Genomic DNA, 23,630 nt, shown 5'->3' with positions numbered 1-23,630 from the left:
TGGATGTTATATAACTGGCGTGAATATCGAGTGAATAAAAACTCCAAGTAAATAAATAAAACAAGGTTAGGTAGAGATGGCAGTGTTAGGTGGTGTGCCGTAACTGCAGCATGTGGGAGTTTGTAGAGAACAGCATGATCCCAGGCAACCACATCTGCAGTAAGTGTCTGCAAATCGAGGAACTTCGGCTCAGAGTTGTTATGCTGGAGTCTGAGCTGCAGACATTGCAATACATCAGGGTGAGGGGAGAGTTACCTGGATACTTTGATCCAGGAGGCAGTCACACTCCTTAGGTTTGGTAGTAGTTTAGATTCGTTCAGTGGTCATCCCATGAATGAATAAAAAAGGTGGTCAGGAACAGGGGGATGTGACAGCGAGTCAGGCAGGTATGGGGATCCAGGATGTAGTGATGGAGGAGCCTCAGCCTTTGTCCTTTTCCAACATCCCATGAACGAATATAAAAAAACCAGGTACGAGTTACTTGCTACCTGTGTGTATGAGAACAAAAACTGCAGGGAGGATGGGCAAACTGACCACGGCACCGTGGTACAAGAGGCCATTCAAGGGGGGGGGGGGAGAGGAGAAGGGGGGAGTTAAAAAAAAGTGTGGTAGTGTTTTTTTTATTCGTTCATGGGATGTGGGCGTTGCTGGCGAGGCCGGCATTTATTGCCCATCCCTAATTGCCCTTTGAGAAGGTGGTGGTGAGCCGCCTTCTTGAACCGCTGCAGTCCGTGTGGTGACGGTTCTCCCACAGTGCTATCAGGAAGGGAGTTCCAGGATTTTGACCCAGCGACGATGAAGAAACACCGATATATTTCCAAGTCAGGATGGTGTGTGATTTGGAGGAGAACGTGCAGGTGGTATTCCCATGCACCTGAAATCTACAGGGGCATAGTATAGTCAGGGGGATAGATGCTGTTCTCTGCAGCCATGACCGGGAGTCCCGAAAGCTGTGTTGCCTGCTCGGTGCCAGGGTTAAGGATATCTCCTCGTGGCTAGAGAAGAACTTGGAGCATGAGGGGGACGATCCAGTTGTGAGTGGGCCTCGTAGGAACCAACAACATAGGTAGAACTAGGAATGAGGTTCTGCTGAGGGAGTTTGAGGAGCTAGGGTCCAAATTAAAAAACAGAACCTCAAAAAGGTAATAATCTCTGGATTACTACCTGAGCCACGTCCAAATTGGCATAGGGACAAACAGATTAGATGTTAAATGTGTGGCTGAAAGAGTGATGTGGGAGCCAGGGGTTTCGATTCCTGGGGCACTGGCACCAGTACTGGGGAAAGAGGGAGCTGTTCCATTGGGACGGGCTCCTCTTAAACTGAGCTGGGGCCAGTGTCCTGGCGAATCAAATGACTAGGGCTGTAGATAAGGTTTTAAACTAAAAAGAGGGCGGGGGGCAGGGGAGGGTTCAGGTAAGGGTAATTTTATCAGTCTAAAAAGAAAAGTCAAGGCTGTAGAGCAGAGTAACGATTTGGGTAAAAACAAGCAGAGCGTGTCAGGAAGGGACAGAGTTTAAAAAAGGTAATAGGGCATTAGTGACTAAGGTCACATCAGGGAAAAATAGTAAAAAGTTAATATCAAAGCCACTATATCTGAATGCACGAAGCATTCGTAACAAGATAGATGAATTAATGGCACAAATAGAGACAAATGGGTTTGATCGAATAGCCATTACAGAGACATAGTTGCAGGGTGACGAAGGTTGGGAACTAAATATTCCAGGGTACATGACTTTTAGGAAAGGTAGGCAAAATGGAAAAGGAGGGGCAGGTGGGGGTGGCTCTGATAATAAAGGATGAGATAAGGACAGTAGTGAGAAAGGATCTTAGCTCGGAAGATCAGGATGGAGCTAAGAAATAATAAGGGGCGGAAAACCCTGGTGGGAGTAGTTTACAGGCCCCCCTAACAGTAGTTATAGTGTTGGACAGAGTATAAATCAGGAAATGAGAGGAGCATGTAACAAGGACAATGCAATAATCATGGGGGACTTTAATCTTCACACAGACTGGGCAAACCATAGAATCATAGAAAGGTTACAGCACGGAAGGAGGCCAGTCGGCCCATCGAGTCCACGTGGGCTCTATGCAAGAGCAATCCAGCTGGTCCCACTCTCCCGCCCTATCCCCGTGGAGCTGCAAATATTTTCCTTTCAAGTACTTATCCAGTTCCCTTTTGAAGGCCATGACTGAATCTACCTGCACCACCCCCTCGGGCAATACATTCCAGATCCTAACCACTCGCTGTGTAAAAAAGTTTTTCCTTACGTTATCTTTGGTTCTTTGGCCAATCATCTTAAATCTATGTCCTCTGGTTCTTGACCCTTCCGCCAATGCGAACAGTTTCTCTCTATCTACTCTGTCTTGAACCTTCATGATTTTGAACACCTCTATCAAATCTCTTCGCAACCGTCTCTGTTCCAAGGAGAACAATCCCAGCATCTCCAGTCTATCCATGTAACTAAAGTCCCTCATCCCTGGAATCATTCTAGTAAATCTCTTCTGCACCCTCTCTAAGGCCTTCACATCTTTCCCAAAGAGCAGTGCCCAGAACTGGGCACAATACTCCAGCTGTGGCCAAACCAGTGTTTTATAAATGTTCATCATGACGTCCTTGTTATTGTACTCTATGCCTCTATATATAAAGCCCAGGATCCCGTATACTTTCTTAACTGCTTTCTCAACCTGCCCTGGCACCTTCAATGATTTGTGCACATATACCCCCAGATCTCACTTGTTCCTGTACTCCTTTTAGAATGGTGCCTTCTAGTTTATATTGCCTCTCCCCACTCTTCCAACCGAAATGTATCACCTCGCATTCTTAGGAACATAGGAACGGGAGCAGGCCATTCAGCCCCTCGTGCCTGCTCCGCCATTTGATAAGATCATGACTGATCTGTGATCTAACTCCATATACCCGCCTTTGGCCCATATCCCTTCATACCTTTGGTTGCCAAAAAGCTATCTATCTCAGATTTAAATTTAGCAATTGAGCTAGCATCAATTGCCGTTTGCAGAAGAGAGTTCCAAACTTCTACCACCCTTTGTGTGTAGAAATGTTTTCTAATCTCACTCCTGAAAGGTCTGGCTCTAATTTTTAGACTGTGCCCCCTACTCCTAGAATCCCCAACCAGTGGAAATAGTTTCTCTCTATCCACCCTATCCGTTCCCCTTAATATCTTATAAACTTCGATCAGATCACCCCTTAACCTTCGAAACTCCAGAGAATACAACCCCAATTTGTGTAATCTCTCCTCGTAACTTAACCCTTGAAGTCCGAGTATCATTCCAGTAAACCTACGCTGCACTCCCTCCAAGGCCAACATGTCCTTCCGAAGGTGCAGTGCCCAGAACTGCTCACAGTACTCCAGGTGCGGTCTAACCAGGGTTTTGTGTAGCTGCAGCATAACTTCTGCCCCCTTGTACTCTAGTCCTCTAGATATAAAGGCCAGCATTCCATTAGCCTTATTGATTATTTTCTGCACCTGTTCATGACAATTCAATGATCTATGTACCTGAACCCCTAAGTCCCTTTGGACATCCACTGTTTTTAACTTTTTACCATTTAGAAAGTACCCTGTTCTATACCTTTTTGATCCAAAGTGGATGACCTCACATTTGTCTACATTGAATTCCATTTGCCACAGTTTTGCCCATTCACCTAATCTATCAATATCTCTTTGTAATTTTAAGTTTTCATCTACACTGTTTACAATGCCACCAATCTTTGTGTCATCGGCAAACTTAGATATGAGACTTTCTATGCCTTCATCTAAGTCATTAATAAATATTGTGAATAATTGAGGCCCCAAGACAGATCCCAGCAGGACTTCACTAATCACATCCTGCCAATGTGAATACCTTCCCATTATCCCTACTCTCTGTCACCTTTCGCTCAGCCAACTTCCTAACCAAGTCCGTACTTTTCCCTCGATTCCATGGGCTTCTATCTTAGCCAACGGTCTCTTATGTGGGACCTTATCAAACGCCTTCTGGAAATCCATATAAATAACATCCATTGACATTCCCCTGTCCACTACTTTAGTCATCTCTTCAAAAAATGCAATCAGGTTTGTCAGGCATGACCTACCTTTCACAAATCCATGCTGGCTCTCTCTGATTAACTGAAAATTCTCGAGGTGTTCAGTCACCTTATCCTTAATTATAGACGCCAGCATTTTCCCCACAACAGATGTTAGGCTAACTGGTCTATAATTCCCTGGTTTCCCTCTCTCTCCTTTCTTAAAAAGTGGAGTGACATGAGCAATTTTCCAATCCAGAGGGACAGTTCCTGAATCTAGAGAACTTTGAAAGATTATAGTTAGGGCATCTGCAATGTGCTCACCTACTACCTTTAAAACCCTGGGATGGAAACCATCTGGTCCTGGGGATTTGTCACTCTTTAGTGCTATTATTTTCTTCATTACTGTTGCTTTACTTATGATAATTTTATTGAGTCCCTGTCCCCGATTCAATATTAGTTTTCTTGGGATTCCCGGCATGCTATCCTCTTTCTACTGTAAATACTGACGCAAAGTAATCGTTCAACATGTCCGCCATTTCCCCATTGTCAATGACAATATCCCCACTTACAGTTTAAGGGGCCAACACTGCTCCTGACCACCCTCTTTTTCCTAATGTAACTATAAAAGTTCTTCGTATTGGTTTTGATATCCCTTGCAAGTCTCTTTTCATACTCTCTTTTTGTCGCTCTTACTCTCTGTTTTGTGACCCTTTATTGATCTTTGTATCTTTCCCATTTGCCAGGATCTGTGCCATTTTTTGCCTTTTTGTATGCCCTTTCCTTATGTCTTATACTGTCCCTTACCTCTTTAGTTGTCCATGGCTGTTTTTTTTGGCAAGTAGAGTTCTTGCCCCTCAGGGGTATAAACCAATTCTGTATCACGTTAAATGTTTCTTTAAACATTTCCCACTGATCACCAGTCGTTTTACCCATTAACAGATTTGCCCAGTTTACTGTGGACAGTCTCTGTCTCATCCCATTGAAGTCGGCCTTGCCCAAGTCTAGAATCTTAGCAGCTGATTCACTTTCCCCTTTTCCCTTTCAAACACTACAATGAACTCGATCATGTTATGGGATAGATGTTCGCGTACAGTTAAGCCGTTAACTAAATCTGGTTCATTACTCATTTCTGCATTAAATTTTATCTGCCATGTGTCCGCCCATGTCACCAGCCTGTCTATATCCTCTTGAAGTCTATCACTATCCTCCTTCACTGTTCACTTCACTTCCAAGTTTTGTGTCATCTGCAAATTTTGAAATTGTGCCCTGTACACCCAAGTCCAAGTTATTAATATATGGCAAGAAAAGCAGTGGTCCGAGTACTAACCCCTGGGGAACACCACTGTACACCTCCCTCCAGTCCGAAAAACAACCATTCACCACTACTCTCTGTTTCCTGTTACTGAGCTAATTTTGTATCCATGCTGCTACTGCTCCTTTTATTCCAAGGGCTTCTATCTTGATGACAAGCCGGTTATGTGGCACTTTATTAAACGCCTTTTGAAAATCCATATACACCACCTCAACTGCATTGCCCTCATCGACCCTCTCTGTTACCTCATGAAAAAACTCTATCCAGTTAGGTAAACACGATTTGCCTTTAACAAATCCGTGCTGGCTTTCCCTAATCAATCCACACTCGTCCAAGTGACTGCGAATTCTATGTTGGATTACTGTTTCTAAAAGTTTCCCCACCATCGAGGTTAAACTGACTGGCCTGTAGTTGCTGGGTTTATCCTTACACCCTTTTTTGAACAAGGGTGTAACATTTGCAATTCTCCAGTCCTCTGGCACCACCCCCGTATCTAAGGATGTTTGGAAGATTATGGCCAGTACCTCCGCAATTTCCACCCTTACTTCCCTCAGCAACCTAGGATGCATCCCATCCGGACTGGGTGACTTATCTACTTTAAGTACAGCCAGCCTTTCGAGTACCTGGAAACATAGAAAATAGGAGCAAGAGTAGGCCATTCGGCCCTTCGGGCCTGCTCCACCATTCAAAATAATCATGGCTGATCGTCTAACTCAGTACCCTGTTCCCGCTTTTTCCCCATATCCCTTGATCCCTTTAGCATTAAGAAATAGATCTATCTCCTTCTTGAATATATTTAATGACTTGGCCTCCACTGCCTTCTGTGGTAGAGCATTCCACAGGTTCACCACCCTCTGAGTGAAGAAATTTCTCTTCATCTTGGTTCTAAATGGCACACCCCGTATCCTGAGACTGTGACCCCTGGTTCTGGACTCCCCAGCCATCGGGAACATCCTCCCTGCATCTAGTCTGTCTGGTACTGTTAGAATTTTATGTTTCAATGAGATCACCTCTCATTCTTCTAAACTCTAGTGAATACAGGCCTAGTCGACCCAATCTCTCCACATAAGTCAGTCCTGCCATCCCAGGAATCAGTCTGGTAAACCTTCGTTGCACTCCCTCCATGGCAAGGACATCCTTCCTCAGATAAGGAGACCAAAACTGCACACGATACTCCAGATGTGGTTTCACCAAGGCCCTGTACAACTGCAGTAAGACATCCCTGTTCCTGTACTCAAATCCTCTTGCACTGAACACCAACATACCATTCGCCTTTCTAACTGCTTCCTTCTCTATCAATTTTTAGCTCATCCAGTATCTCAACTACATCTTCTTTTGCTGAGCCTCTGGCAGCATCTTCTTCCTTGGTAAAGACAGATGCAAAGTACTCATTTAGTTACTTGGCCATGCCCTCTGCCTCCATGAGTAGATCTCCTGTTTATTCACTATTTGGCCCCACCCCTCCTCTTACTACCCGTTTAGTATTTATATGCCTATAGAAGACTTTTGGATTCTCATTTATGTTGTCCGCCAGTCTATTCTCATACTCTCTCATTTTGCCCCTCTTATTTCCTTTTTCACTTCCCCTCTGAACTTTTTATATTCAGCCTGGTTCTCACTTGTGTTATCAATCTGACATCTCTCATACACCCCTTTTTTCTGCTTCATCTTACTCTCTATCTCTTTCGTCATCCAGGGAGCTCTGGCTTTAAATGCCCTACCTTTCTCCCTCGTACCTAGACTGTACCTGAACCATCTTCTCTTTAAAGGCCGCCCATTGTTGAATTAGTTTTGCCTGCCAATCTTTGATTCCAATTTACCCGGGCCAGATCTGTTCTCATCCTACTGAAATTGTCCCTCCTCCAATTGAGTATTTTTACTTTAGAGTGGTTCATGTCCTTTTCCATAGCTATTGTAAACCTATGATACTATGATCGTTGTTCCCTAAATTTTCCCCCACTGACACTTGATCCACTTGGCCCGCCTCATTCCCCAAAGCCAAGTCCAGCAATACTTCATTCTTCGTTGGGCTGGAAATGTACTAAGAACATAAGAAACAGGAGGAGTAGGCCATCTGGCCCCTCAAGCCTGCTCCGCCATTCAACAAGATCATGGCTGATATTCTACCTCAACTCCGGCGTGGACACGATGGGTCGAATGGCCTCCTTCTGTGCCGTAAATTTTCTATGATTCTATTCTAACGCCATTTTCCTGCACTATCCCCATATCCCTTGATGCCTTTAATATCTAGAAATCTATCAATCTCTGTTTTGAATGTACTCAATGACTGAGCCTTCACAGCCCTCTGAGGGACAGAATTCCAAAGATTCACCAACCTGAGTGAAGAAATTTCTCCTCATCTCAGTCCTAAATGGCTGACCCCTTATCCTGAGACTGTGACCCCTGGGTCTAGACTCCCCAGCCAGGGGAAACATCCTCCCTGCATCTACCCTGTCGAGCCCTGTAAGAATTTTGTATGTTACACTGAGATCACCTCTCATTCTTCTAACCTCTAGAGAATACAGGCCTAGTCTACTCAATCTCTCCTCATACGACAATCCCGCCATCCCAGGAATCAGTCTGGTGAACCTTCGTTGCACTCCCTCTATGGCAAGTATATTCTTTCTTGGGGAAGGAGACCAAAATTGTACACAATACTCCAGGTGCGGTCTCACCAAGGCCCAACATACCATTTGCCTTCCTAATTGCTTGCTGCACCTGCATGTTAGCTTTCAGTGCCTCATGTACAAGGACATCCAGGTCAACTTTGAACATCAACATTTCCCAATCTCTCACCATTTAAAAATACTTTGCATAGGGCAGTAATAGTAGGAGATTTCAACTACCTTAATATTAACTGGGATGCAAACAGTGTGAAAGGTATAGAGGGTGCAGAATTCTTCAATTGCATACAGGAGAAATTTTTAGCCAGTATATAGCAAGCCCAATGAGAGGGGGGGCAGTTCTGGATTTAGTTCTAGGAAACGAAGAGGGGCAGGTGGAAGTAGCAGTGGGAGAGCAGTTTGGGGGTAATGATCATAATAGTTAGTTTTTGCATAGTTATGGAAAAGGCCAAAGACAGAGCAGGAGTTAAAGTTTTCAATTGGGGAAAGGCCAATTTTACTAAACTGAGAAGTGATTTAGCAGAAATAAACTGGAAACAGCTACTTGAAGGTAAATCAGTGTCAGAGCAGTGGGAGACATTCAAAGGGGTGATTCAAGGGGTTCAGGGTAAACATGTTCCCACAAAGAAAAAGGGAGGGGCTGCCAAATCTAGAGCCCCCTGGGTGTCAAGAAGCATTCAGGGTAAGATAAGGCAGAAAAAGCAAGCCTATGATAGACACCGGGAACTCAATACTACGGAAAGCTTAGAGGAGTAGACAAAGTGCGGGGTGAAGTTAAAAAGGAAATTAGGAAAGCAAAGAGAGGGCATGAAAAAATATTAGCAGGTAAAATCAAAGAAAACCCAAAGATGTTTTATAAATACATTAAGAGCAAGAGGATAACTAAGGAAAGAGTAGGGCCTATTAGAGACCAAAATGGTAAACTATGTGTGGAGGCAGAAGGTGTGGGTGTGGTTCTTAATGAATACTTTGCATCTGTCTTCACAAAGGAAGAGGATGATGCAGGGATTGAAGTTAAGGAGGAGGAGTGTGAAATATTGGATGCGATAAACATAGTGAGAGAGGAAGTATTAAGGGGATTAGCATCTTTGAAAGTAGATAAATCACCAGGCCCAGATGAAATGTATCCCAGGCTGTTAAAAGAAACCAGGGAGGAAATAGTGGAGGCTCTGACCATCATTTTCCAAACTTCACTGGATACAGGTGTGGTGCCAGAGGATTGGAGGACTGCTAACGCTGTACCGTTTTAAAAAAAAGGCAGAGAAGGATAGACCGAGTAATTAAAGGTCAGTCAGCCTAACCTTGTGGTGGGCAAATTATTGGAATCAATTGAGGGACAGGATGAACTGTCACTTAGAAAGGCACAGACTAATCAAGGACAGTCAGCACGGATTTGTTAAGGGGAGTTGGTGTCTGACTAACTTGAATGAATTTTTCAAGGAGGTCACAAAGAGGATCAATGAGAGTAGCACGATTGATGTAGTCTACGTGGATTTTAACAAGGCTTTTGACAAAGTCCCACATGGCAGATTGGTCAAAAAAGTAAAGGCCCATGGGATCCAAGGGAATGCGGCAAATTGGATCCAAAATTGGCTCAGTGGCAGGAAGCAAAGGGTGTTTTTGCGACTGGAAGGCTGTTTCCAGTGGGGTGCCGCAGGGCTCGGTACGAGGTCCTTTGCTTTTTGTGGTATACATTAACGATTTGGACTTAAACGTAGGGGGCATGATTAAGAAATTTGTGGACGACACAAAGATAGGCCGTGTGGTTGATAGTGAGAAGGAAAGCTGTAGACTGCAGGAAGATATCAATGGACTGGTCAGATGGGCAGAAAAGTGGCAAATGGAATTCAATCCAGAGAAGTGTGAGGTAATGCATTTGGGGAGAGCAAACAAGGCAAGGGAATACACAATAAATGGGAGGATACTGAGAGGTGTAGAGAAAGTGAGGGACCTTGGAGTGCATGTCCACAGATCCCTGAAGGTAGCAGGACAGATAGATAAGATGGTTAAGAAGGCATATGGAATACTTTCTTTTATTAGCCAAGGCACGGAATATAAAAGCAGGGATGTTATGCTGGAACTGTATAAAACACTAGATAGGCCACAGCTTGAGTACTGCGCACAGTTCTGGTCACATTACAGGGAGGACGTAACTGCACTAGAGAGGATGCAGAGGAGATTTACGAGGATGTTGCCAAGACTGGAGAATTTTAGCTATGATGACAGATTGGATTGGCTGGGGTTGTTTTCCTTGGAACAAAGGAGGCTCGAGAGATTTAATTGAGGTGTACACAATTATGAGGGGCCTAGATACAGTGGATAGGAAGGACCTATTTCCCTTAGCATAGGGATCAATAACCAGGGGGCATAGATTTAAAGTGATTGGTAGAAGGATTAGAGCGGAAATTAGGAAAAAAGTTTTCACCCAGAGGGTGGTGGGGGTCTGGAACTCACTGCCTGTGGGGGTGGTAGAGGCAGAAACCCTCAACTCATTTAAAAATTACCTGGATGTGCACCTGAAGAGCTGTGACCTGCAGGGCTACGAACCAAATGTGGGAAAGTGGGATTAGGCTGGGTGGCTCGTTTCTCAGCCGGCACGGACAGGATGGGCCGAATGGCCTCTTTCCATGCCGTAAATTTACTATGATTCTACGATTTCTGTTTTTCCTACCAAAGTGGATAACTTCACATTTTTCCACATTATATTCCATCTGCCATGTTCTTCCCCAATCACTTAGCCTGTCTATATCCCCTTGAAGCCTCTTTGCATCCTCCTCACAACTCTCATACCCACCTGGTTTTGTGTCATCAGCAAACTTGGAAATATTACATTTGGTCCCCTCATCCAAATCATTGATATAGATTGTGAATAGCTGGGCCCAAGCACCGATCCCTGCGGTACCCCACTAGTCACAGTCTAGTGACCCATTTATTCCTACTCTCTGTTTTCTGTCTGTTAACCAATTCTCAATCCATGCCAGTATATTACCCCCAATTCCATGTGCTCTAACTTTGTTCACCAACCTCCTGTGTGGGACCTTATCGAAAGCCTTCTGAAAATCCAAGTATACCACATCCACTGGTTCCCCATTATCTATTCTATTAGTTACATCCTCAAAGAACTCCAATAGGTTTGTCAAACATGATTTCCCTTTCATAAATCCATGTTGACTCTGCCAAATCATATTATTATTTTCTAAGTGTCTTGTTATCACATCCTGTATAATAGATTCTAGCAATTTCCCTACTACTGATGTCAGGCTAACTGCTCTGTAGTTCCCTGTTTTCTCTCTCCCTCCTTTCTTAAATACTGGGGTTACATTTGCTACCCTCTGATCTGCAGGAACCGTTCCAGAATCTATAGAATTTTGGAAGATGACAACCAATGCATCCACTATCTCTATAGCCACCTCTTTCAAAACCCTGGGATGTAGATCATCAGGTCCTTGGGATTTATCGACTTTCAGTCCCATTAATTTCTCTGGTACTATTTTTTATTTTTTACTAATACTAATTTCTTTCAGTTCCTCATTCTTGCCAGACCCTTGGTTCTCTCGTATTTCTGGGAGGTTTTTTGTGTCTTCTTCCGTGAAGGCAGACACAAAGTATTTGTTTAATTTCTCTGCCATTTCCTTATTCCCCATTATAAATTCTCCCGTCTCTGTCTGTAAGGGACCCACATTTGCCTTCCCCAGTCTTTTCCTTTTTACAAACCTATAGAAGCTTTTACAGTCCGTTTTTATGTTTCTCGCTAGTTTACTCTCATATTCTATTTTCCCTCTATCAATTTCTTGGTCCTCCTTTGCTGAATTCTAAAATGCTCCCAATCCTCAGGCTTACTGCTTTTTCTGGCAACGTCATGTGCCTCTTTCTTTGATTTAATATTATCTTTAATTTTTCTTGTTAGCTACGGACCACTTTTCCATTTGGGTTTTTGTGCCTTAAAGGAATATATATTTGTTGCAAATTATGTATTAATTCTTTAAATGCTAGCCATTGCCTGTCTACCATCATACCATTTAATGTAGTTCCCCAATCAACCACAGCCAACTTGCGTCTCATAGATTCCTAGTTTCCTTTATTTAGATTTAAGACCCTGGTTTCGGATTGAACTATATCACTATCAAACTTAATGAAGAATTATATCAGATTATGCTCACTCTTCCCTAAGGGCTCCTTTACAACAAGATTGATTAACCCTTTCTCATTGCACAACACTAGATCTAAAATAGCCTGTTCCCTGGTTGGTTCCTCAACATGCTGATCTAGAAAACCATCTCGGATACATTCCAGGAATGTGTCCTCCACAGTATTAGTTCTAATTTGATTTGCCCAATCTATATGTAGATTGAAATCCCCCATGATTACTGTATTACCCTTATTACATGCTCTTCTAATTTCCTGCTTTATACCGTGCCCTACATTACCACTACTGTTTGATGGCCTATAAACAACTCCCACCAATGTTTTCTGCCCCTTGCTGTTTCTTAGCTCCACCCAAACTGATTCTACATTTTGAATCTTCTGAGCCAAGATCCTTTCTCACTATTGTACTGATCTCATCCTTTATTAACAGCGCTACCCCACCTCCTTTTCCTTTTTGCCTGTCCTTCCTAAATGTCGAATATCCTTGAATATTCAGTTCTCAGCCTTGGTCACCATGTAGCCACGTCTCTGTAATGGCAATTAGATCATACTCATTTACTTCTATTTGTACCATTAATTCATACTGATCATGAAAGTTCTCCTGCACACACTTCAAAAATTCTTCCCCCTCTTTGCCTCTTATATTACTATCCCAGTCTATATTAGGATAGCTAAAGTCCCCAGTTATCACTACTCTCTGGCTCTTGCACCTCTCTGTAATTTCCCTGCAAATTTGCTCCTCTATATCCTTCCCACTAGTTGGTGGCCTATAGAATACACCCAGTAATGTAATGGCACCTCTATTGTTTCTTAACTTTTAACCAAATAGATTCAGTCCTTGACCCCTCCAGGACATCCTCTCTCTCCGGTATTGCAATATTCTCCTTAATCAATATTGCCACCCCCTCTCCTTTCTTTCCTCCCAATCATTCCTGAACACTTTGTATCCAGGAATATTTAGTACCCAATCCTGCCCTTTTTTGAGCCAGGTCTCCGTTATCGCCACATCATCATATTCCCATGTGGCTATTTGCGTCTGCAGCTCACCAACCTTGTTTACCACACTTCGTGCGTTTACACACATGCACTGCAAGCCAATCTTAGACTTTCTTTTACTCTCTCTTGGTCTGATTCCATCTAATACTGTACTATTTATTGCGTTAGTGCTATCTGTCTCTCCAAATCCTTTGTACACTTTGTTTCTCCTTTCCAATGTTACATCCAGGTGCCCATCCCCCTGTTAAATTAGTACAAGTCCCACCACCCCCAGAACTGGTCCCAATGCCCTAGGAATCTAAAAGCCCTCCCTCCTGCATCATCTCTCCAGCCACGCATTCATCTGTTCTATCCTGCTATTTCTATACTCGTTAGCACATGACACTGGGAGTAATCCGGAGATTACTACCTTTGAGGTCCTGCTTTTTAATTTCTTTCCTAGCTCTCGAAAATCAGCCTGCAGGACCTCATCCCCCTTTTTAACCTATGTGGTTGGTACCGATATGGACCACGACCTCTGGCTGTTCACCCTCCCCCTCCAGAATGTTCTGCAGCCGCTCAGTGACATCTATGACCCTGGCACCAGGGAGGCAACATATCTTCCTGGAATCACATCTGCGGCCGCAAGAACGTCTGTCTGCTCCCCTAACTATTGAATTCCCTATCGCTATTGCACTCCTGACCTTTCTCCTCCCCCCCACCATATAACTAAGCCACCCATGGTGCTGTTTGGCTTGGCTCTGGCTGCACTCCCCAGAGAAACCCTCTCCCTCACCATAATTCAGAACTGAATATTGGTTAGAGTGTGAGATGCTCTGAGGGGACTCCTGCACTACCTGCCTGGTCCTCCTTGTCTGTCTGGCAGTCACCCAGTCCCTCTCTGCCTGCACTCTCTTAAGCTGACGGGTGACCACCTCCTGAAACGTGCTATCCACGTAGCTCTCAGCCTCGCGGATGCACTGCAGTGATGCCAGCTGATTTAATGTAATTGGCAAAAAAAGCAAAGGCGACATGAGGAAGAACTATTTTACGCAGCAAGTGGTTGGGATCTGGAATGCGCTGCCTTAAAAGGGTGGTGGAGGCAGATTCAATCGTGGCTTTCAAAAAGGAACTGGATAAGTACTTGAAGGAAAAAATTTGCAGGGCTACGAGCAAAGGGCGGGGGAGTGGGACTAGCTGGATTGCGCTTGCAGAGAGCCGGCACGGGCTCGACGGACCGAATGGTCTCCTTCAGTGCTCCAACCATTCTATGATAATAGCCGACAAATCCCCTGGACCTGATGGCCTACATCCTAGGGTTTTAAAAGAGGTGGCTGCAGAGATAGTGGATGCATTGGTTATGATCTTCCAAAATTCCATAGATTCTAGAACAGTCCCAGTAGATTGGATGGTGGCAAATGTAACACTGCTATTAAAAAAGGGAGAGAAAACAGGGAACTACAGGCCAGTTAGCCTGACATCAGTAGTAGGGAAAATGCTAGAATCCATTATTAACAGGGCACTTAAAAAATCATAGTATGATTAGGCAGAATCAACACTGTTTTATGAAAGGGAAATCATGTTTGACAAATCTATTAATAGGATCATAGAATGGTTACGGCACAGGAGGCCATTCAGCCCATCGAACCTGCGCCAGCTCTCTGCAAGAGCAATCCAACTAGTCCCACTCCCCCGCTCTTTCCCCGTGGCCCTGCAAATTTTTCTCCTTCAGGTACCTATCTAATTCCTTTTTGAAAGCCACAATTGAATCTGTCTCCAACACAATTTCAGTCAGTGCATTCCAGATCATAACTACACGCAGCGTAAAAAAGATTTTCCTCATGTTGCCTTGGGCTCTTTTGCCAATCACCTTAAACCTGTCTCCTCTGGTTTGCGACCCTTCCACCAGTAGGAACAGTTTTTATTTACTTTGTCTAGACTCTTCATGATTTTGTACACCTCTATTAAATCTCCTCTTAAACTTCTCTGCTCTAAGGAGAACAGCCCCAGCTTCTCCACATGACAGAAGTGTGGCGACCATTCTTTTCAATCTCCTCTGCACCCCCTCGAAGGCCTTGACATCCTTTCTAAAGTGTGGTGCCCAGAATTGGATGCATTACTCCAGCTGAGGCCAAAATAGTGTTTTGTAAAGGTTTACCATAACCTCCTTGCTTTTGTAATTTATGCCTCTGTATATAAAGCCAAGGATCCGCTATGCTTTTTTTTTAAAAAACAGCCTTATGAACTTGTCCTGCCTCCTTCAAAGATTTCTCTAAGTACACCCCCAGGTCTCTCTGTTCCTGCACCCGCTTTAAAATTATACCATTAATTTATATTGCCAACATTTATATATTGGGTGTTAGAAATGGGAAAGTTCTATTCCTAGCACATCATTCACCCAAACATGTAAAAGAAAAAGTAGTCGAACATGTTTAAAAGGAAAATTAAAAGGGAACACTCTGATGATGCAGGGGCCAGCACCACATGCCCCATTCTCTTGCTTAAGCCTGATAATGTTGGGCAATGTTAGCAGCATGTCCAGGAGCGGGTGTCTGTCACGTCTAAAGTGCCACAAGTGCTAGCATTGAACTCGTACCCAGAAATTCATGTGAGAGATCGATTAGACAAATTTGTAAGATTAGGCGCTGTGACGCGCATCAGTCTGGCTCGGAGTGAAACGGCATCCGAGGGACAGGGCTTTCAGGGAAACGGCATCTTTTATACCTTGCATCTGGACCAGAAATTCCGTTTTGATGCGCCTGGCAGCTTCACTCTCGTTCTCATTCCTGGATCCACAAAGGGAATCGACCTCATCGATAAATATGATGGAGGGTTTGTGCTGTCGAGCCAACTCAAACAAGTTCTTTACAAGTCTGAGGGAGGAAGGAAACAGGATTACCCAGTAGATCTCGTACACCCCCAAGGCAGTCTCTCATGGAAAAGAGATTTAAAGAGCACTCTGAGAAAGCTCGGGGGTGCCCCTTCCTCACGTCTACCTCTAGCTTCTCTCTCGCAACAGAGCCACAGAACTCATTCTCAATAACCTCAAGGCTTTTACTTCCTTTTTTTGGTAATTATTCTAAATATTTCTCACTCTGAGTAAAGACGTTTTTTCCTGATATTTTGTCTAAATTTATTTTTCAATAATTTCCATTTATATCCTGTGGCCCCACTTTCCTGAAGTAACATTCTCGGTTTATCTTGTCCATGAACGATTTAATATTTCATAAACCTCCACAAGTTACCACCAACCACCTTCTTTCACTGCAAAGCTTAATCTTCCCTCAGCTCATTCCTTTTACACCGGAGATCAGTTATTGAGTTTGCTCCACTATTTTGTTAGTCACACCAACTCTTCCTCTTCAATCCAATTTTTAGCCCCCTTCATATCTATTAATATCATTACTCTGCAAATTTATCCCGCATTCCCTTTTAACTGCCGTAGTTTCATAGAAAGGTTACAGCACAGAAGGAGCCATTCGGCCAATTGAGTTCCTGCCGGCTCTCTGCAAGAGCAATCCAGCTAGTCCCACTCCCCCGTCCTATCACCGCAGTCCTGCAAATTTTTTCCCTTCCAAGTACTTATCCAATTTCCTTTTGAAAGCCACGATTGAATCTGCCTCCACCACCGCCTCGGGCAGTGCATTCCAGATCCTAACCACTCGCTGTGTAAAAAGATTTTCCTCATGACGCCTTTGGTTCTTTTGCCAATCACCTTAAATCTGTGTCCTCTGGTTCTCAATCTTTTCACCAATGGGAACAGTTTCTCTCTATCTACTACGTCTAGACCCTTCATGATTTTGAACACCTCGATCAAATCTCCTTGTAACCGTCTCTGTTCTAAGGAGAATAACTGCAGCTTCTCCAGTCTATCCACATAACTGAAGTCCCTCATCCTTGGAATCAGTCTAGTAAATCTTTTCTGCACCTTCTCTAAGGCCTTGATATCCTTCCTAAAGTGCAGTGCCCACTTGTAGCCAAACCAGTTTTATAACGGTTCATCATAACTTCCTTGCTTTTGTACTCCATGCCTCTATTTATAAAACCCAGGATCCCGTATGCCTTTTTAACCACCTTATCTACCTGTCCTGCTACCTTCAGCGATCTGTGGACATGCACTCCAAGGTTCCTTTGTTCCTCTACGCCTCTCAGTATCCTTCCATTTATTGTGTACTCCCTTGCCTTGTTTGCCCTCCCCAAATGTATCACCTCACACGTCTCCGGATTGAATTCCATTTGCCACTTTTCTGCCCACCTGACCAGTCCATTGATATCTTCCTGCAGTCTACAGCTTTCCTCCTCACTGTCAACCACACAGCCAATTTTTGTATCAGCTGCAAACTTCTTAATCAAGCCTCCCACATTCAAGTCCAAATCATTAATATATACCACAAAAAGCAAGGGACCTAGTACCGAGCCCTGCGGAACCCCACTGGAAACAGTCTTCCAGTCACAAAAACACCAGTCAGCCATTACCCTTTGCTTCCTGCCACTGAGCCAATTTTGGATCCAACTTGCCACTCTCCCTTGGATCCCATGCGCTTTTACTTTTTTGACCAGTCTGCCACGTGGGACCTTGCTAAAATCCATGTCTATTACATCAAACGCACTACCCTCATCGACCCTCCTTGTTACCTGCTCAAAAAATTCAATCAAGTTAGTCAGACACGACCTTCCCTTAACAAATCCATGCTGACTGTCCTTGATTAACCCGCACCTTTCTAAATGACTATTTATCCTGTCCCTCAGAATGGATTCCAATAATTTGCCCACCACCGAGGTTAGACTGACTGGCCTGTAATTACTTGGTCTATCTCTTTCTTCCTTTTTAAACAACGGTACAACATTAGCAGTCTGCCAATTCTCCAGCACTACGTCTGTATCCAGGGAGGATTGGAAAATGATGGTCAGAGCCTCCGCTATTTCCTCTCTTGCTTCTCTTAACAGCCTGGGATACATTTCATCTGGGCCTGGTGATTTATCTACTTTCAAAGATGCTAATCCCCTTAATACTTCCTCTCTCACTATGTTTATCCCATCCAATGTTTCACACTCCTCCTCCTCAACTACAATCTCTGCATCGCCCACCTCTTTTGTGAAGACAGACGCAAAGTATTCATTAAGTTCCTGGAATCATTCTAGTAAATCTTTTCTGCACCGTCTCTAAGGTCTTCACATCTTTCCTAAGTGCGGTGCCCAGAATTGGATACAATACTCCAGTTGTGGTTGAACATGCGTTTTATAAAGGTTCATTATATATATTGAACCTTTATGTATATGATGAAAAGCAGTAGTCCTGGTACCAACCCATGGGGAACACCACTGTACACCTTCCTCCAGCCCAAAAAACAACCGTTCACCACTACTCTCTATTTCCTGTCACTTAGCCAATTTTGTATTCATGCTGCCACTGCCCCTTTTATTCCATGGACTTCAACTTTGCTGACAAGCCTATTATGTAGCACTTTATCAAACGCCTTTTGGAAGTCCGTATACACAACATCAACCGCACTGCCCTCATCGACCCTCTGTTACGTCATCAAAAAACTCAATCAAATTTTAAACACGATTTGCCTGTTTGAATTCTAATATTACGTCCTCTTCCTCTGACAGAAATATAAGAACCCAGAAATAGGAGCAGGAGTAGGTCATACGGCCCCTCGAGCCTGCTTCGCCATTCAATAAGACCATGGCTGATCTTCGACCTCAACTCCACTTTCCCGCCCGATCCCCATATCCCTTGATTCCTCTAGAGTCCAAAAATCTATCCATCTCAGCCTTGAATATATTCAACGACTCAGCATCCACAGTCCCTTGGGGTAGAGAATGCCAAAGATTCACAAGCCTCTGACTGAAGTGATTCCTCCTCATCTCAGTCTTAAATGGCCGATCCCATTTCCTCCAACTGTGCCCCCAGATTTGGTGCCCATCTGGGATTGAACGGATTGCTTTTTGGCTCTGCCCAAGACAACAGGCACCAAACCCAATTACTTACCCATGTATTTCCTGGGTATGTCCTAAACATCTGCCTTTACTCAGATAGGCACAGAAGCTCATGAAGCCCAGATATTTGAGGTGCCACTTACTTCTCACTCTCTCCTAACCATTTGGACATGAGATCAGATGAAGACACAGAGAAGAATGTGGAGTTATTGGCCTCTGTTGCTACAGCTTTGGCCAGGTAGGACTTTCCCGTACCAGGCGGTCCAAAGAGCAAGATCCCACGCCAAGGAGTTCGTTTACCTGCAAAAATGAAAAGACCAATTACATCAGCTCAGTCAGGGCGGTTAATGGGATTGTCATAGATTAAATACACATCTTGCCTGGCTCATATGCAGTGAGTCAGGGAACGGAGCAAGAAACACAGGCTGCCATCCGTTCAGTTACATCGATGCCCTTCCAACCAATTTCTTTGAACACTGAAAGAAATGGAACTTCATTCCATTCCTTTTGCCCTCAAGTTGCACATTGCTGTTTCTTGTTTGCTGCTGGGTGGACAAACCAATTTGAGGCCTGGAGCTCGTGATGTCACCTGTTTACACTGAGGTGTTTCATTAGCAGACAGATGGGGAAATAATGGTCTCCATTAGCTGGACTACTTGCTCTCCCTCCAACATAACAGATTGCTCTGATCTACGTCAACTATTGGGTGGGAACTAGCAGCACTAACAAGAAAGGGTGCTTCCAAACAACATCTACCATTGCTCAACAGACTTCAGTGTGTCCCGTGTACAATTAACATCGAAAGAAGTACAGCTTCTGGAAGATAAGATTCAACCATTGGCATGCAGACATGATTTCTGCTTTGGGGGGTTTTCCCAGACACAACTCACTTCAGGACCTAAGGCGGTCCCTTGTGATAGCGCCTGGAGCACCACCAGTACAATATACTCAGTGAATCGCTGAACACAGGAGCAGTTACTGGCCGTGAAGATCAGCAGTACCTCCGACTGAACTCTTCTCAATTTTTGTGTTCTCAGAATGTGGTCGGGCTGGGAGGACAGCATTTATTGCCCATCTCTAGTTGCCTGAGAGGGAGGAGGGCCTTTTCCTTGAACTGCTCCACTCCTGGTGAAGGTGCACCCACAGTGGTGTTAGGCTAGGCTAGGGGCGCGGCTAGTTCTACCACTTGGATGTTGTCAGGGCTCAAATCCTTTACTGTGGCCGGTGCACCCAGCTGCACCTTAACGTACAGATTTCCACTACCCTGTTTGTGGAAAGAGTGCTTTCCGACCCAGGTCAAATATTGAAATGATGCCCCCTTGTTCCGGACTCCCCACCAGAGGAAATAGTTTTTTTAAAATTAGCTCATGGGATGTGGGCGTCGCTGGCGAGGCCAGCATTTATTGCCCATCACTAATTGCCCTTGAGAAGGTGGTGGTGAGCCGCCTTCTTGAACCACTGCAGTCCGTGTGGTGAAGGTTCTCCCACAGTGCTGTTAGGAAGGGAGTTCCAGGATTTTGACCCAGCAACGATGAAGGAACGGCGATATATTTCCAAGTCGGGATGGCGTGTGACTTGGAGGGGAACGTGCAGGTGGTGTTGTTCCCATGTGCCTGCTGCCTTTGCCCTTCTAGGTGGTAGAGGTCGCAAATTTGGGAGGTGCTGTCAAAGAAGCCTTGGCGAGTTGCTGCAGTGCATCCTGTGGATGGTACACACTGCAGCCACTGTGCGCCGGTGGTGAAGGGAGTGAATGTTTAGGGTGGTGGATGGGGTGCCAATCAAGCGGGCTGCTTTGTCCTGGATTGTGTCGAGCTTCTTGAGGGTTGTTGGAGCTGCACTCATCCAGGCAAGTGGAGAGTATTCCATCACACTCCTGACTTGTGCCTTGTGGATGGTAGAAAAGCTTTGGGGAGTCAGGAGGTGAGTCACTCGCCGCAGAATACCCAGCCTCTGACCTGCTCTTGTGGCCACAGTATTTATGTGGCTGGTCCAGTTAAGTTTTTGGTCAATGGTGACCCCCAGGATGTTGTTGGTGGGGGATTCGGCGATGGTAATGCTGTTGAATGTCAAGGGGAGGTGGTTAGACTCTCTCTTGTTGGAGATGGTCATTGCCTGGCACTTGTCTGGCACGAACGTTACTTGCCACTTATGAGCCCAAGTCTGGATGTTGCCCAGGTCTTGCTGCATGCGGGCACGGACTGCTTCATTATTTGAGGGGTTGCGAATGGAACTGAACACTGTGCAATCATCAGCCAACATCCCCATTTCTGACCTTATGATGGAGGGAAGGTCATTGATGAAGCAGCAGTTTCACTATCTACTCTACAAGGGGAAGTGGCTAGTGGAATCCAAAATTGCTCGGTGTTTTTGCGGCTGTTTCCGGGGACCCCGCAGGGCTCAGTACTCGGTCCCTTGCTTTTTGTGGTATATATTAATGATTTGGACTTAAATGTGGGGGGGCTTGATCAAGAAGTTTGCAGATGATACAAAAATTGGCCGTGTGGTTGACAGTGAGGAGGAAAGCTGTAGACTGCAGGAAGATATCAATGGACTGGTCAGATGGGCAGAAAAGTGGCAAATGGAATTCAATCCAGAGAAGTGTGAGGTAATGCATTTGGGGAGGGCAAACAAGGCAAGGGAATACACAATAAATGGGAGGATACTGAGAGGTGTTGAGGAAGCGAGGGACCTTGGAGTGCATGTCCACAGATCCCTGAGCGTAGCAGAACAGGTAGATAAGGTGGTTAAAAAAGCATACGGGATACTTCCCCTTATTAGCCGAGGCATAGAATTTAAGAGCAAGGAGGTTATGCTGGAACTGTATAAAACATTGGTTAGGCCACAGCTTGAGTACTGTGTACAGTTCTGGTCACCACATTACAGGGAAGATGTAATTGCACTAGAGAGAGTACAGAGGAGATTTACGAGGATGTTGCCAGGACTGGAGAATTTTATCGATGAGAAAAGATTGGATAGGCTGGGGTTGTTTTCTTTGGAACGAAGAAGACTGAGGGGAGATTTAATTGACGTGTATAAAATTATGACAGGACTAGATAGAGTGGACAAGAAGGACCTATTTCCCTTAGCAGAGATGTCAATAACCAGGTGGCATTGATTTAAAGTAATTGGTGGAAGGATTAGAGGGGAGCCGAGGAGAAATTTTTTCACCCAGAGGGTGGTGGGGATCTGGAACTCTCTGCCTGAAAGGGTGGTGGAGGCAGAAACCCTCAACTTATTTAAATAGTACTTGGATGTGCACCTGAAGTGCCGTAACCTACAGGGCTACGGACGAAGTGCTGGAAAGTGGGATTAAGCTGGATAGCTCTTTTTCGGCCGGCACGGACACGATGGGCTGAATGGCCTCCTTCTGTGCCATAACTTTCTACGATTCTATCAAATCCCTTTATCATTTTAAACACTTCAATTAGATCACCCATTAATCTTCTATGCTCAAGGGAATACAAGATAAGTTTATGCAGCCTGACCTCATAATTTAAGTCTTTAAGCCCTGGTATCATTCTGTTGCTACTCCTGGGACACCTTTCACATTACACTGAACCAGAGTTGGCCTCCTGGCTTGATGGTAAACAAGGAAAGAGGGATGTGGTGGTAAGAATTCAATTAATTAACAACTTGCATTGACATAACCTCTTTAACATAGAAAAATACCCCAAAGTCAGATTTTAAAAAATGGACACTGATATTAGGACAGGTGACCAAATATTTGGTCAAAGAGGTGGGTTTTAAGAAGGGTCTTAAAGAAGGAGAGAGGGGGAGAGGTTTAGGGAGGGAATTCCACAGCATGAGGCCTAGGTCGTTGAAGATGCAGCTACGAGCAGTGGGCTGGGGTGATAGGGAGTCAGAGGAGCGGAGAGTTCGGGGAGGGTGGGTGGGGGGATAGAACTGAAGAAGGTTACAGAGAAACAGAGAGGCACTTGTTTTCAGCTCTGCAGCATTGCCTCCACCCACCTCATCTGTTCCCCACCCTCCCCCTGCTGAAACCCTTTCACGTGCCTCAGTCATCTTTTGACCTGATTATCCAACTTTCTCCTTTGTGGCCTCCCATTCCCCCTTGCTTCTCCAAAACACTGCAGCACACATCCTGCCCAGCAACAAGTCCCACCCACCTCTCACCCCAGATCTTACTGACCTATGTTAACTCTCTTATTCCCTAACACTTGTAAGTTTAAATTCTTTACCCTCATTAAATCCCTCATGGTCTCGCCCCACTATATCAGTACATCCTTCTCCATCCCTAATGGTCACACAGGGTGACTGGGTCCTATTCTTTGGATAACCCTCCACACGCCTCTTATAAAAATCTCTCTCAAAGCCTACCTTTGTGACCAAGCTTCAGACAATTCCTCTGAATCTCTCCTTTGTGGCTTGGTGTCTATTTCTATAGCCTTCTACAAAGTGCCTTCAGACTTTAAAGGCACTGTTATCAGCCATATTTGGACAGGGCTGTGATTCCTTCCATGGTCAAATAGCTTCTTGACATTTAATAACTGATTCACACATGATGGGCTGCAAACAAACATGGGACTGTACCTCAGGATGTGTCACCATGTAGGGAAAAGGCAGGAAATACACAGCTCTGAACATGGA

General features: G+C 44.6%; 1 protein-coding gene across 1 annotated transcript in view; it reads right to left on the bottom strand.

Moving 5' to 3' along the window:
- LOC137333852 (vacuolar protein sorting-associated protein 4A) overlaps positions 1-23,630 on the bottom strand; it is a 60,124-nt gene that overhangs the window by 9,062 nt on the left and 27,432 nt on the right. The window contains exons 6-7 of the mRNA XM_067998242.1: positions 19,166-19,322; positions 15,804-15,952 (exon numbers count right to left, since the gene is read on the bottom strand). Of these exons, the coding sequence (XP_067854343.1) occupies positions 15,804-15,952; positions 19,166-19,322 (306 nt within the window). The remainder of the gene's footprint in view (positions 1-15,803; positions 15,953-19,165; positions 19,323-23,630) is intronic.

Source organism: Heptranchias perlo, chromosome 16 (assembly GCF_035084215.1).
Source record: "Heptranchias perlo isolate sHepPer1 chromosome 16, sHepPer1.hap1, whole genome shotgun sequence".
NCBI classification, from domain to species: Eukaryota; Metazoa; Chordata; class Chondrichthyes; order Hexanchiformes; family Hexanchidae; genus Heptranchias; species Heptranchias perlo.
This window is presented reverse-complemented; position numbering and strand designations above follow the sequence as displayed.